The sequence below is a fragment of the Haemaphysalis longicornis genome, unplaced genomic scaffold (assembly GCF_048455015.1).
Source record: "Haemaphysalis longicornis isolate Haplotype H1 unplaced genomic scaffold, Haemaphysalis longicornis Haplotype H1 scaffold_11, whole genome shotgun sequence".
In the NCBI taxonomy this organism is placed as follows: Eukaryota; Metazoa; Arthropoda; class Arachnida; order Ixodida; family Ixodidae; genus Haemaphysalis; species Haemaphysalis longicornis.
This window is the reverse complement of record NW_027526214.1, coordinates 3,687,489-3,701,353: the sequence shown is the minus strand read 5'-3', so window position 1 is coordinate 3,701,353 and position 13,865 is coordinate 3,687,489. Positions and strand designations below refer to the sequence as shown.

The 13,865-nt window shown below is 42.8% G+C and overlaps 1 protein-coding gene across 1 annotated transcript in view; it reads left to right on the top strand.

Moving 5' to 3' along the window:
- Window positions 1–13,590, top strand: part of LOC144160967 (uncharacterized) — a 29,126-nt gene extending 15,536 nt beyond the window's left edge. The window contains exon 6 of the mRNA XM_077692038.1: window positions 11,957–13,590. Within this exon, the coding sequence (XP_077548164.1) occupies window positions 11,957–13,526 (1,570 nt within the window). The 3' untranslated portion in view covers window positions 13,527–13,590. The remainder of the gene's footprint in view (window positions 1–11,956) is intronic.
- Window positions 13,591–13,865: the final 275 nt, after the last annotated feature.

The following is a 13,865-nucleotide window of genomic DNA, read 5'->3' as shown; positions in this document are numbered from 1 at the left end:
ACGACTGTTTTTGGTAGGTTACGCTGGTGTTCTGGCGTGTCAACTTCGTTACTTATAACCAGGTCCCATGCCAACGTCATTGATGGGCCATCTGTGACTCTCTCGGAATCCCGTTTGGTTATGTCTGAGTTGGTTCTGGTGCAGGCTTGATCAAGTTCAAGAAGGTTGGAAGCTTCCGCCCACACATTGCAATGGGCGGTGTGATTTCTTTGGTCTGGTGGATGGTGCTGTGTTGCCGAAACACGAATCGCGCAAGCCGGCAACTCGTCGAAACACACTTGGCCCGTGCAAGTTCTGTTTTCAACTCGCCAACGTAGCACTGTGTCTGGCCGTTGGTAACAGGGTGCACAGCACCGAGGTTATGTTGCTGACTTCGTTGTCTCCGCAGAACCTCCGCATTTCAACACACACGAAAGCTGCGCCATTGTCGGACACACTTTTTTGCTGTACGCCAAAAGTAGCGAAAAGGCTGAGCAGTACCGCAGACACTGCTGCCGACGTAGGCTGGGGTACTTCTCGCACTTACAGCCACTTTGTCGAAGCATGTGCGACCAACAAAAATGTATGTCCGCACAGCTGCAGCTAAATCCACGTGCACTGTGCGCAACGGCATTGACGATGGGATTCATGACGGCGTTGGGGCCCTAGCGGGGTTGCACCGCGTGCTTTGGCATGGCTCCCTCGAGCGAACTGTTGCCTCCATGTCGCCATCTAAGCCAGGCCACGACAAGTAGCTGCGGGCGCTGCCTTCCATAGCCACGACTCCACGATGTCCTGCATGCAACAGTGACATCGCTTGTTTGCGTGCTACAACGGGAATGACTACCCTGGACCCCCAAGTGATACAACCACGGTAGATTGCCGGCTCAGAGCCTGTTCTGCTGGATGGTGTGAATTCGTCTCCGTTAAGCTGCTGTATTGTACCTTCTTGAGTGGCTGTGAACAGCCCTTCTGTGTTAAGGCTGGTATGGCACCTGGTTTAGGCGGCGGCAGTGAGAGGTCCTCAAACATGAGTACGTCACCTGGAACATGTGGCTGTTCAATGCACTGCAAGAAGCTTCAACCTGCTAAGCGCAACGCCATTCTGGTTCGACCTACCCGCCTGGTATTTGAGGTCATAGTCGTAGGCTGCCAGTTTCAAGCAACATCGTGTTATGGGGGGCGAGAGCATCTGCGGCACTGCCTTTTTTGGACCTAGGATTCTAAGTAGAGGCTGATGATCAGTTATGAACGTGACTTTGGGTCCTAGGATGTACCTGTTGAAATGGTCAGCCGCAAACACAACCGCAAGACCTTTCCCGTCTAGCTACGCATAGTTCGGCTCGGCTGCCCACAGTGTGCGGGACTCAAAAGCTATCGGGGCTTCTCTTCCCAGACTTTGTTGGTCAGCCAGCACTGCCCCAACGCCGTAACATGACGCAACACATGAGATTATGAGAGGCTTGGCTTAGTCATAATGTGCCTAGACGGTTGTTGTCATAATGAGCCGTTTAGGCTCATCAAAAGCATTGTGATGCTTCTGATGCCATTCCATAGAACATCTTTTTGCAACAGCTCGTGCAGCGCCGAAGTGATCGTTGCTCGGCTTTTTAAAAACGGCCATAAAATGCCAACATCCCTAGGAATGGCTGCAAGGTTTGATTGCTTGTCGGTGCAGGTGCTCCGACGATAGCCCTGGCCTTGTCATCCGTGGTGCGAATCCCTTTGGCACCGATTCTGTGGCCTAGAAAACGTACTTCAGGTGCTGCAAAACGACAATTGACCTAGATAAGTGGAAGGTTCACCTTGGGCAGTATCTGTTTAACAACTTCTAGTGGGCAGTTGCGCTCTGCCTCGGCGGTGCCACTCACGATAATGTCGTTGAAGTAAACACAAACACCAGCAAATCGACACAATGTCATCTTCATGAACCTTTGGAAAATGGCTGGGCTTGCTGTTACTCCGAACGGTGGCCGCTTAACCTTGTACAATTCCTTTATCGTGCTGATGGTGGGAATCTCTGCCGTCTCTGGAGTCACCAGAAGCTTTTGAGGTGCTTGAGCTAGGTTTACCCTGCTGAAGGTCGTTCCAAATCGCAGGCTACTCAACACTTGATATCATGTTCACTATTAAAATCGATGAATCACTCAAACAACATCAACACTTGAACTTTTTGTTGTTTTTAAACACATAAATGATTTTGGCGACGTGATGTTATGTGGGAGTTTTTTCCATAAGCGTGCAACCTTGAAAGAAAAGTAAAATATTCCGTAGTAGTGTTTACTTGTCGGGTACTGCTAGTGTACTTGGGCGCGTGTTTCGAAGAGAGTATTTCGTACAACAGTGTGAGACTTGATTCGAAGGACACATGATATTGCAATTTATTTTATACAGAAGGATCAGGGCATGATATTTTATACCAGGTTTAAGGGCTGTAAGTTCAGCATTTGATAGGCAAATATAACAGACTCATATCTATTCCAGAAAATCCGGGCGCAAAAAGCTGCGTTCTGAGATTTTCGATGGGTGAAGGAGTGGTACGACAGGTTAATTTATAATCACTGACTGCATATGTACTGTGCGGATATAACAAGCTGTGAAATAGTTTAATAGTAGTTTTAAGGGTAATATATTGTTTACCTTATAAAGCATTGGAATTTTTCGGTTATCCTACGTGTCGTTTTTTGAACATGCTGGTGACATAGAAATCTATCGTCTATGTATGCGGCCAAGAACTTTGCACGTGTCACGTTTCTGGGGTAAACAATGTTGAGCCGGACGACTTTATTAGATGGGTGTCTTTTTGCTGTAAAACAAGATAGTTCCTCTGTGAAACCTTTACACCAAGCAGGTTGTGGTTTAAACATCACGATAATTTCGCTAAGACGCCGTTAGCTTTCTTTTAAAGGTCCGATTAATTTCTGACTGTCAGAGAACATTAGTGCCCTCTGCGTACAAAACACATGGGTCTAACAAATACAAAGGCAAATAATTGATATAGCATAGAAAAAGAAACAGACCTACAATTGATCCCTGTGGTAAACTATTAATTGTCATTATTCTTTGCGATGGAGAACCATTGACAAATACGTATTGCTCGTGATTTAGCAGGTAATGTTTTATTAGTTCGGGAGGAGTTCTAGGAATTCCGTATTTTAGTTTGGTAAATATTACTTTATGTTTTATCTCATCAAACCCATTGTCAAATCTACGAACACACCCACTGTAGTATTTTCTTTTGTTTTTTCAACTATGTTGACCACAGCTAGCTATGCCGACTTTTCTTTCAAGTAACCGTATTGCTCTTGCGGATATAGTCCATTCAAAGTAAAGAATTGGTCTAAACGAGAGAGCATCGTGTTTTCCGAAACTTTCGATAATGGTGATACGACTAATATCGGTCCGTACCTTTCTGGTTTCGGTGTGCTTCCCTTTTGGAAGATTGGTACAATTTTTGATACTTTAAGCCCTATTGGAAATTCCCCCCATGGTGAACATGACTTTAATAATATGCGCTAAGGGTTCAATTAGATAAGCTGCGCACGTTTTCTTCAGTGAAGCCGAAATATCATAGTAACCTATTGATGCAGTTGGTTTTAAACTTAAAATTAACTGATGAATTTTGTGTATATGTAGTGATTGTAGGAAAAGTTATCTGGCACTGGTTGTACCGTTTCTGTGGTCAATAATTACTTCCCCCGACTGAGTCTATTAATTTGAAAGTCACCATAATAAAACAATTACTAACGCTTCTGAAATGGCACTACTACATGTTACAATGCTACCATTCACAACTAGTTTTGTTACGTCGCTCGCAGCGGTAGTTTTGTTTAACGCAGAATTATTAACCTTCCAGGTTGCACTTTTGTTGCCATTTGCTTGCCGTATTTTAGAGTGGGAATATTTCCATTTTGATACATCATTTAGGTTTGTAAGCAACCTATTTTACCCTTGGTAGCTGTTTCACGCAGAAATTTTTGGGGGACTGCGCATGAGTTTCTTGTAAATATTATTCTTATGGTTGATAGATTTCAGCAGTGCAGTCGTTAATCATGGTTTACGCTTAAATGTGGTTCTAGATTGCGTAATTGTAATTTTTCCGCGTTTTGATGTGCTCGCTGAAACTCTCAGAAAACAGCAAAACTTATCCTGTAGATAAGTTTTGCTGTTATCCTGTAGGCACTGCTTATCCTCAATTGATACGTCTAAATATACAGGCTGCCAACTTTCCCTAGAGAGTAAATTCAAAATGATAGTGCGGTTGTAAATACTGCAGGGCTTTGCTTCTTTTCGCTATGGCGTGGGTATGCAATTGCAAACACTGGCAGATGATCTGTTATTTAGAAAAATTGTATCATTTTTGAACGTTGCTGAGGAATATTCCGTAGTTATATGAAGTATACTTTGTTTGCTGCTTGATATTCGGATCACGGACGTTTTAATTGTTCAAGGCCATGATTGCTTACTAGGTTATATAACTGACTTTTGGATGAATCGTTTCGTTAGACATTATATTTTTATCACCGAAAATAATTTTTGGGTTGTATAAGACTGATACTTATACAGACAGCACAGTACCTTTTTATATTTCAGCCAAAATGTGTTCCTTTCTATTTTGTGGTGACCTGTATATTAATCTTAAAATAGTATATTTTGTATTGTGAGGAACTTTATCTCGCGATGTATGATAGGATGCAGCCTCGATGCAAATTGAGTCGCACCATTCACACAATATATTTAAGTCATTTCTGACAACATATAGAAGGGAAGAACTGATGTATAGACCTACACCCCATGTGAAGGCGGTGTAAGTACTTGATTTAAATGTGGGTTAGATTAGTTGGATTAGATTTAGATTAGTAACAACTTCTAGCTGATAGCCCAGTAAATTATAGGGACAGGCGTCTTGATGCCATAACCATGTTTCCGAGAGAGCTCTAAAATGAAATATATCATTCAGGCTAGTACACAAATCATACAGGGCGTCAGAGGGTGCTGGCAAGCTTCTGATGTTCAAGTGCAAAAGCGATAGCGGCGATGCATCTTTCATCTCTTGAGGGAATTTTTTTGGTTCGTGTAGCTCGTAAGCCATGAGGTGTCGGAGGGAGGAAGTGGCGGCAGGTCATCGTGCGGATACTGCATACCAAGACTTTTTGTCACATTAAAAACTTCCCTCACCTAAAGTGCGTCACGTTTCACTTATTTGCATTCTGTCTAACATGCTGAGAGATGTTTTTTATATACATTACCGACTTCTTTGCAATGTTTTCTTTACATTGTGCTAATTGCTTACGACTGTTTGATTTCCCCTGAAATTATCTGCTGTGTGCGCTCTATTAATTCTTCAGGCAAATCCTATTGTCTATTTTAAAAACCATGATCTCACGTTCATAACTAGATCGCCCATGACAATAGCAATCAAGAACCTGGGAACAACCCGTTAGAAATGCGTTACCCAGATAATCACGTTGGTGTGCACGCCACTGCTTATCTAAACTGGAATGTTCGATAGCCTCTAAATTTAAAGACTACCCGTAAGCTTAGGTAACCTGTAACACCATTTTTCAAGCACACTTTTTTCACATCAAGCGACTCCGATACATTCGCATAAAACTGGATTTTATAGCACCAGTATAGCATTCCATAACATACTTTATCACAGTCGTTGTAAAGAGGAGAAAACTTGGCTCGGTTTATAACATGTAATTACAATAAAACCGCTGGAATATCATTGATTAAATCTCACGCTAAGTAGAATCTATTCAATTAGCACTAATAACGTACCACTTGGGTGTATTTAGCGGGGTGTAATGTCTAGCCTGCTTGCCTAATTAGTTTTTTCTCCCCATTGCAATTCCCAGTTTTTGCAACATGCCAAACAGCAGTATTCCTGCCCGCCGAAATAACTTCGTTCTCTGTTTTCCATGCCAGATACACTAAATAGACATAGTGAACTCGCCAATCCGCCCGCCGTATGAGTTTTTCAATGCTTTCAAGGGCGCCTAAGCTAGAATTGCTTGACAAAGAAACACATTTACTTCAGGAACAATGTAGTTTTTGTTTTGTCGTTTTGAGTGTTCTCTATTACCACCCACTCGGTTGTCTTGATTGGCCCAATTGTTATTTAACAAGAAATAAAAAAATGCATAAATACTTGTAATTGTGTTTTACTCTAGACGAACCCTTTTCCACAAAACTTCGCAGCATTGCCAGTACTGTATGCACGAAAAAAACATTCCACCATTTTTAAAGTAAGTGAGTGTATTGTGAAAGTTCGGGCACCGATGTTCTTTGAGCAGTAACAGCTGCCCTACACCGTTTCATTTTATTTTCTGTGCATAAAAAATTCATTCGATAATGCACAAACAGTTGCAAAACCATTTGTAAGGATAATTGAAAAGTTGACGTCAGAAATGAAAAAAAATTCAAGGATGTTGCGAAGCGTAATGTTTCTTGGAATACAGAAGCATGCTTCAGAACTTGGTGAGATAAAGGTGAGCTTGGGGGTCGTGACCTGTGATCTTGTTGATGATGAATTAAAAATTACAATTATCCGAACCGAAATATAAAAACTTAAAACAAAAAAGGAACCCCTTCGGAATACAATTATTATAACAACGAAATATTTGTTCGAGTACCAAGTGAGCCTTTAAAATGTCAAACCAACCCTCCAATATGATTTCATACTGAAAGTACCGCAAATACAAAACACTTAACACTTCAAATCCAAGGCAAACGCTTAACCAACCAACTTCGTGCAATGTCAGCGAAACAAAATGCCATATATTGGAGCCTAAAATGGCTTGAAAAAAGAGTTACAGCTGTCGTCCCCCACGACCACACAGAATTTCCGTTTGTGGCAACATATCAGCGTGCACTTGTGACCTGCTATACCAAAAAGAGAACTTTCTTTTTTGCTTGTGTCTTGTGTCTTGCTTTAGAAAGATGCAAGATATCAAGATAATGAATCAGCTATACACTAAAATACCTTCATGGGTATATTTCAATATAGGACATAATACGTCTTTTTACGTAGAAGCAAAACAATTTTCTTTGGCAAAGCAGCCACCAGCAGTATGAAAACCGGGCATTTCGTAAATCTAATAAGAAGCTAATTCAGTTAGAGAGTTTAGGGTAGAAGAATCTTGAAAAAAACCCTTTTAAATCGAGGTCTGAATTGAAAAATTCCACCCAATCTCCTTTTAATCTTGTGGTTCTTTGTGGTTTGTCACATTTTAGGTTTTAACTAAGGAACCAAGTCTGCATTTCAGTAGTTTGGTGCCTATGTCATATACTGCAAAAAAAATATACACTTTCTTGGATCGCATGCTATAATTTTGTAAAAACAAGTATTTCGGATAAAACGAAATTGGCAAGCTTTTTCCAATAGTTGTTAAGGGTACAAACAACGAGCGAGTTTTAAACATTGCTTTCCTTGCGATCTCTTGATATCTTTTGCCTCACCCAGAAAAAATTCTCCTTTAAGGTGCTAGAACCTCTCTGCTAAAAATTAGTGCCCTTCTACTTTGTCAAGAAGGATAACCTGCAAAGATGGATGCAGTCCATGGCGTGCACAAAAGAAATCACGTTATCGTATTTTGCGATGAAGCATATTTCTTAGCCAATTAGAAGAAATATTATCAAGCAGATCCAAGCTTTGTTTTTCCCGATAAAAATGGATCTGCCTGTGCCTCTCCTGCGTCGTTAGCCTCTCACTGTTTGCGTAAGGTTGGGTTCAGACTGTTGCCGCTACTTTAATATTAACTTTAGAGAATGACGTCAGTTCACGTCTCTGCCAGCCGCACATAGTGATATGTCAATTTTTTACGTCCATATGTCGAACTGAGAGAGCGAACGCAGCAGCGGCGAAAGAAAGAAAACGGAGAGAAGCATCTAGCGAAGGGGAAAGTGGGGTACGACACGTGGGGTACGCAGCGTCATCACTCGCTCTGCCCTTCCAAAACACGTTTCATGTGTCGCCACCAAGGAGCGCCCTCCCCCAGACACTTTCCCAGACGCTGTTTCATTCTCCGCTCGTCCAAACCACGCGACGTTTGCGCGGGTGACTCGAACCCAATTTGCAACATGCTTGCCGGCGGCGGAAGCCAACTGCGAGGTAGCAGCAGAGTAGCCCACGCCGCTATACGTCCGCTGATCACGAGAACACTTCCTGACACAAAGCAGAAATGCTCCGCGACCAAGAATGCACAGCTTGCGTTGCGGAAACATTTCTTTTAAGGTATGTAGTAATCGTGAGAACAATTTTTGACCGATCCGTGCTTCTGTTTATTTTTCGCAAACATTTGATAACCGCACTCCCGCCGTTAGCTGCGGACTGCACAATTTGCAAAGGGGCATCGGTGGAGGCAAGGGGGAAAATAGGTGTGAAAGAGGTGTGACCGGTGGTGAGGAGGAGCTCCGGAGTGGCGCAGAGTAAATCGGTGACACCAGAATAAAAGCTGCCGGATGTTAGACATATACTGCTTTGCAGTAATAAATTACTTACTCAGCTGCTTATAGCTGAAGGTGTTTTATTGTGATGTAAAAAGCACGTTTGTCTTTATATCGAAGCCTGCATTTGCTTGTATAGTTGACACAGCATAAAGCTTTCAAGAGCTTTGACTTATTCTTGACAGAAGCCCAGGAAACCGAAAAAAACATTAAAGTAGTAAATTGACTGCGTACAGGCGAATATGTAAACAGCTTGAAATCAGCTATTTGCATCTTATGAATAAGGTTTATTTGGCTTCTGCAAGTTCGACTCCAAACAAATAAAATGAGCAATATGGTTTCACATCGGCGTGAATCAAACTTGAGAGTCAACAACTTGTACGTATAATAAATGGCAGTGGGAAGAAAGCCAGCTGCACTCATAAACCTGTCTTCAATAAAAGTTAAGATTTGGAAGGCATTTTATGGGCAAAAATGGCGATAACACAAACCACGATATAGAGAAGAAAACCAACTGAACGCTAACAAAAGTTTTTTTTAAGCAAAGCTGCTGGCAATTTGTGGGTCGGAAGGTGTGCCGTAAACAAAAAACCTCTGGCGGGATTCAGTTCTTCCCGTTCTTGACGCTGGGCGCATGTGTCAGGCAATCGAGGTGTACGCAAGAAAGCTGAGAAGTCGGCACAACAACAAAAAAAACAAGCACCAAAACCATATGATGACTGCTAGGGCATTTTTAAGCAATAAGCATCAGGATTTGCGCCTTGTGAAGATTCGGTTTCCAGCTGCCCTCGAAAAGCGAGTTAAATCTATTTGAGTGAAAACGCATGCGGCAGGTAAGGCAAAACAAAGCCGTTCTTATGAAAGACCGCTGGGCATTTTACGCAGAATTCAGCATTTTCACCAGAAAAGCATAGCGAAAGCGGCAAGCACGCGCAGACAACACGCCAGATACGATACCTCCCCCCCTGCCGAGGTGGCTCAGTGGCTAAGGTGCTGAGCTGCTAAACACTAGGTCGCGTGTTCGATTCTCGGCTGCAGCAGCCGCCTTTTTGATTTAGGTGGAAAGCAAAAACGCCCGTGTGTACGAGATTTTTAGGAGCGCGTTAAAGATGCCCAAGTGCTCAAAATCAATCCGGAGCCCTTCACTACGGCACGCCTCATCGCCTGCGTTGCGTCGACGCTTTAAACCATATCTTCGATCAAATTAACAATACCCCTCCCCCCACCCCGCAACATAAACGAAGGTAGTGGTTTACAACATCACCACAGCTCTGCTGAGCGTCAACTTTAGCAGGAATAGATGGAGACAATTTTCTTACCCTTTGGTAAAGTGTTTGGTCTGTTTTTCGCTGTACCCTTCAATATTTCTCATTGAAATATCCGTACATTTTATTATTCAGGAATATGCAGCAGCTATAACATCCATACAGTTGCCCTAAATAGAAAATAGTTGTGCCATCACTAACGCATCAGTGTTTAGGAGTACGCTTGGAGATATTTCGCGTGTTACAAAACACAGAAGCATGATTGCCGATCAGGTTGTACGTGTTCCCTTTGTAAGTGTGTGGTTATAATCATTCCCCACCTTAATTAAGTGAGGTTGGGCTCGCAACACAACGAGGGTTGGAAATTCTATACACTGTTTCCGTCCTCACTTTTGTTGGCGAAAATCGCTTTAACCATACGTTGCTTGTGGCTTATCAATGCGTAAATTACTCAGTCAATCAATCAATGAATAAACCATGAAATCATTCTATCAATTTGTTTTCCAAAATTGTCGTTGGCCACTATGAACCAAAAGCTATGAACAGGCCTCACAGGGTGGAATGACTGGTGTTTTGTACAAACTAAAGCAGTAATCTGCGGCTATCAGAAGTATACCCTCTTGCAGACACAATAAACAGTATATACACTGCAATATCGGCCTAATATTAGGCAGATAAAGGCATAAACGGCAAGCAAAAAAGCAAAACTTCCCCTTCAGGTTTAGCAAAACAGAGCATTTACGTAACATTAAGTTACATTGTTACGTAAAAAGAGCAAAACGTAGTATTAGAGCCTGAGATAGATGGACAATAAACAGTATTGGTCAGCATCAGCGTTTTATATTTCTGGATATTTAAACCGTATAGTTCTGTCATTCGACGTAGGTTGTACTTCAGAAAGCTTTTTAGGAATAAATTGTAAACAAAATTGCTGAAACTACACACACACAACGCAAATATTATGCGCGGTAAATATTTAGGAAGCGAAAATGACGCAATCGAAACTTCGAAGATAATAAAGAGTGACAGTTAGAAGTCAGGCCATAAAAAGAAGAAAGCCGGACAAAAGACTAAAAATATATCGTAGATAATGCTTCTGGTATTATGCGAGGAGCACTAAATAAGTTTCTGGGCATTCCTTGAGTGCAAGAAGACATAAAAACTTTAACTGTTAAAAATTCCCAAAATACGATCACAAGAACCGATCATAGTTCTCCTTTTGTTTTATAGGTGGTTAAATTTGGTGTCCTAAGGATGAATTCTTAATTAACATTTCGTTAATTTCGCAATGTTTAAGGCGTGTTTTCTTCACATAACAGAAAAATGAGTTTAGAATAATGGATTTTGCTACTTACCCCCATGTACTAAAACACAAACGAAAAATTTCCGCACCTTCGGGAAACCTACTCACGAAATATTTTTTTCCACATAAAAAAAAATACATACATTCAGAGCGGCTGAGAAAACACAGGAACGATAGCACGTTCAAAAACGCACCTGCAAGTCATCTCTACTTAAGAAAGTTATAGCACTGTACTGTTGCACGTCTTTCTTTCTGATGTTCATTTTGTGGCTACAGTTCCCGAAAAGATAATGCAAGAATTGTCTACATTACCGTTCTCGTTTCGGTGACTTGGAAACGGTTTCCTCTGAATTTATCTATCTAAACTCCATACAAATAAAAACTTTTCTTGCAAGGCTGTGAGTACGATCCACGCTACCTAAGTTATAACCATGCGTATCAAATATGTCAAGCACAATTTAGGGTAATAACCCAATATATATAAAATAGCGACAAAGGAGCGGCTTTCCACTTCCGTCATCACCAGGCGAGGCTTAAAAGCCCATCATTTTCATCGCCAACATTCATCTGCCAGGTGGTGCTCAGCTGCAAAATGTAGTTAATTTGTTCGGTTAACCGACACTTATATTTTTGAGATTTCGCAAACAACTCCCGTCGCAAACCGTTCGCGTCATTAGGACATCGTGCGCAAAAATGACATTTTGACACGCCTAACAAACATTGAATAAAACTAGTCAGTGGTTCTTTATTGACCATGCAGAAGACGGTACTGCTAACAGCCGTAAAAAAGTGTTGACTATATGAAATTCTAAAAACCACCACAATAAAACGTACATTCACAAAGTAACATAAGAAGAAACCCCGACAAATAAAGGGCTGTTTTTCACGTAAGCTGCTTAAAAAGTTTTTCAGTTATGGTGTCCTATTACTCTTGTAATTTCATTTCGTTCCATTTCAGTTTTTTTTTCATCCTCCAGTGCGCTCCGGACAAGTCCGAACTTCTCGTGCTGAAGGCTCGAACTCGAGGACGGCCACCCAAACTTGTTGATGCGGATCCCAGCGTCACTCTTTACGGAGTGGAAATTCCCAAGGTCAACTCCCTTCGGGTACTGGGTCTTACAATACACAAAGATGGATCGGGTGCAGCTCATCTTCCCAAGCTACAGCAAACAGTGACACAAGTCACCCACCTCGTTAAAAGAATCACAAATCAACGAAGGGGGCTCAAAGAACAAGACACCTTACGGATCATTCAAGCATTAATAACCAGTAGGATGACGTACGGCACCCCATACTTAGCCTTAAAAAGCGCTGAAATAAAAAAAATGGACATAATGATCAGGAAAGCAACCAAGACTGCTCTGGGAGTCCCTTTCATGGCATCCACCGACAAGCTGCTTAAATTAGGCGTACATAATACGTGGGAGGAGATGGCCGAAGCCCACAAAGCCAGCCAACTCGAACACCTCAAGCTCACTTCTACAGGCAGAGCAGTACTCCGCTATCTCAATTACAGTGAAACATACATCGCGGACACCGACGAAAAAGCAAGACTACCATTGGAACTCCGAGAGGCCATCTTTGTAGCACGCATACCACGTAACATGCACCCCTCTTACCATAAAGAAAGAAGAGAAGCAAGATCGAAGGCACTCCTCCGAAAATATGCCAAAGATCCCAACACAAGATACACAGATGCCGCTCGATACCCAGACCACAGTGCTTTCGCAGTAAGCGTCACGGACCAACGAGGCAGGGAACTAGCGTCGGCAACAATACCGGCTCGTAACCCCGAAACGGCGGAAGAAGCAGCCATCGCCTTGGCAATGACAACCTGCAGCGACCGAGCACTGATATTCACCGACTCCCAAGCGGCATGTCGGAACTTCCAAAAAGGACGCGTGTCCGCGACAGCACTTAAAATCTTAAAGACGCGCCCCCAACTTCCTGACGCCTACGTCACCTGGATCCCGGGGCATGAAGGGATGGCGGGAAACGAAGCAGCGCACGCTGCAGCCCGAGAACATACAAGCCGGGCCTTCCTGCCACCCAACATCCGTGCGGCAACGGGCGCAGAAGAGGTACCCACTACCTATAGGGCAATATTGGAGCACTACCGACTTGAGCGGAGGAGATATCCCCCACCACATCTCGATCTCACCAAGGAAGAAAGTGTAATCCTTCGTCGCCTCCAAACAAACACATATGCACACGGAATAATCATGCACCGCATTTACCCCACGCAATTCCCTTATCTCTGCCCTTATTGTGACATACCCGACACCTTGCCGCACATGATCCTGGAGTGCCCTTGCGAAGACCGCCGCCCAGACCCACCTGTGGGTAGCCAAGCGTCCTCAACAATACAGGCTTCCGCACCACAAAACAATGCAAGCGCCCATACCACCGGTGACCACGACATCGCTGAAAAGTGGGAGGCGCTGCTCGTCTCCGAGGATCCGGAGAACCAGAAGAATCTGGTGAACCGGGCGAAGACGGCAGCCACCGCCAGAGGTTTCCTGGACTGAGGAGACCTACCACCTCGGACCGGCAAGGGCCAAGTCCTAGCTAGTCTTTTCAGACAATAAACGTTTATTTCTCTCTCTCTCTCCAAAAAAGCAGCTTGAACCCATAGCAAAAGGCTAGTATAAGGTACAATGTTCGGATGCGAGCCATTGCAACAGGATGCAGGTAAGAAAAGCATTGCCATTATAGAAAAGAAGATTACAGCATTGTACAAATATATATATTCACACCATGAAACTTAGGTAGGATAACCGAAACATGAATTTTTTAAATTGACAAAAAGGCAATGAATAATAACTACGCATTAAAGTTTTTTTCGACGTTGTGATATTTGTAGACAA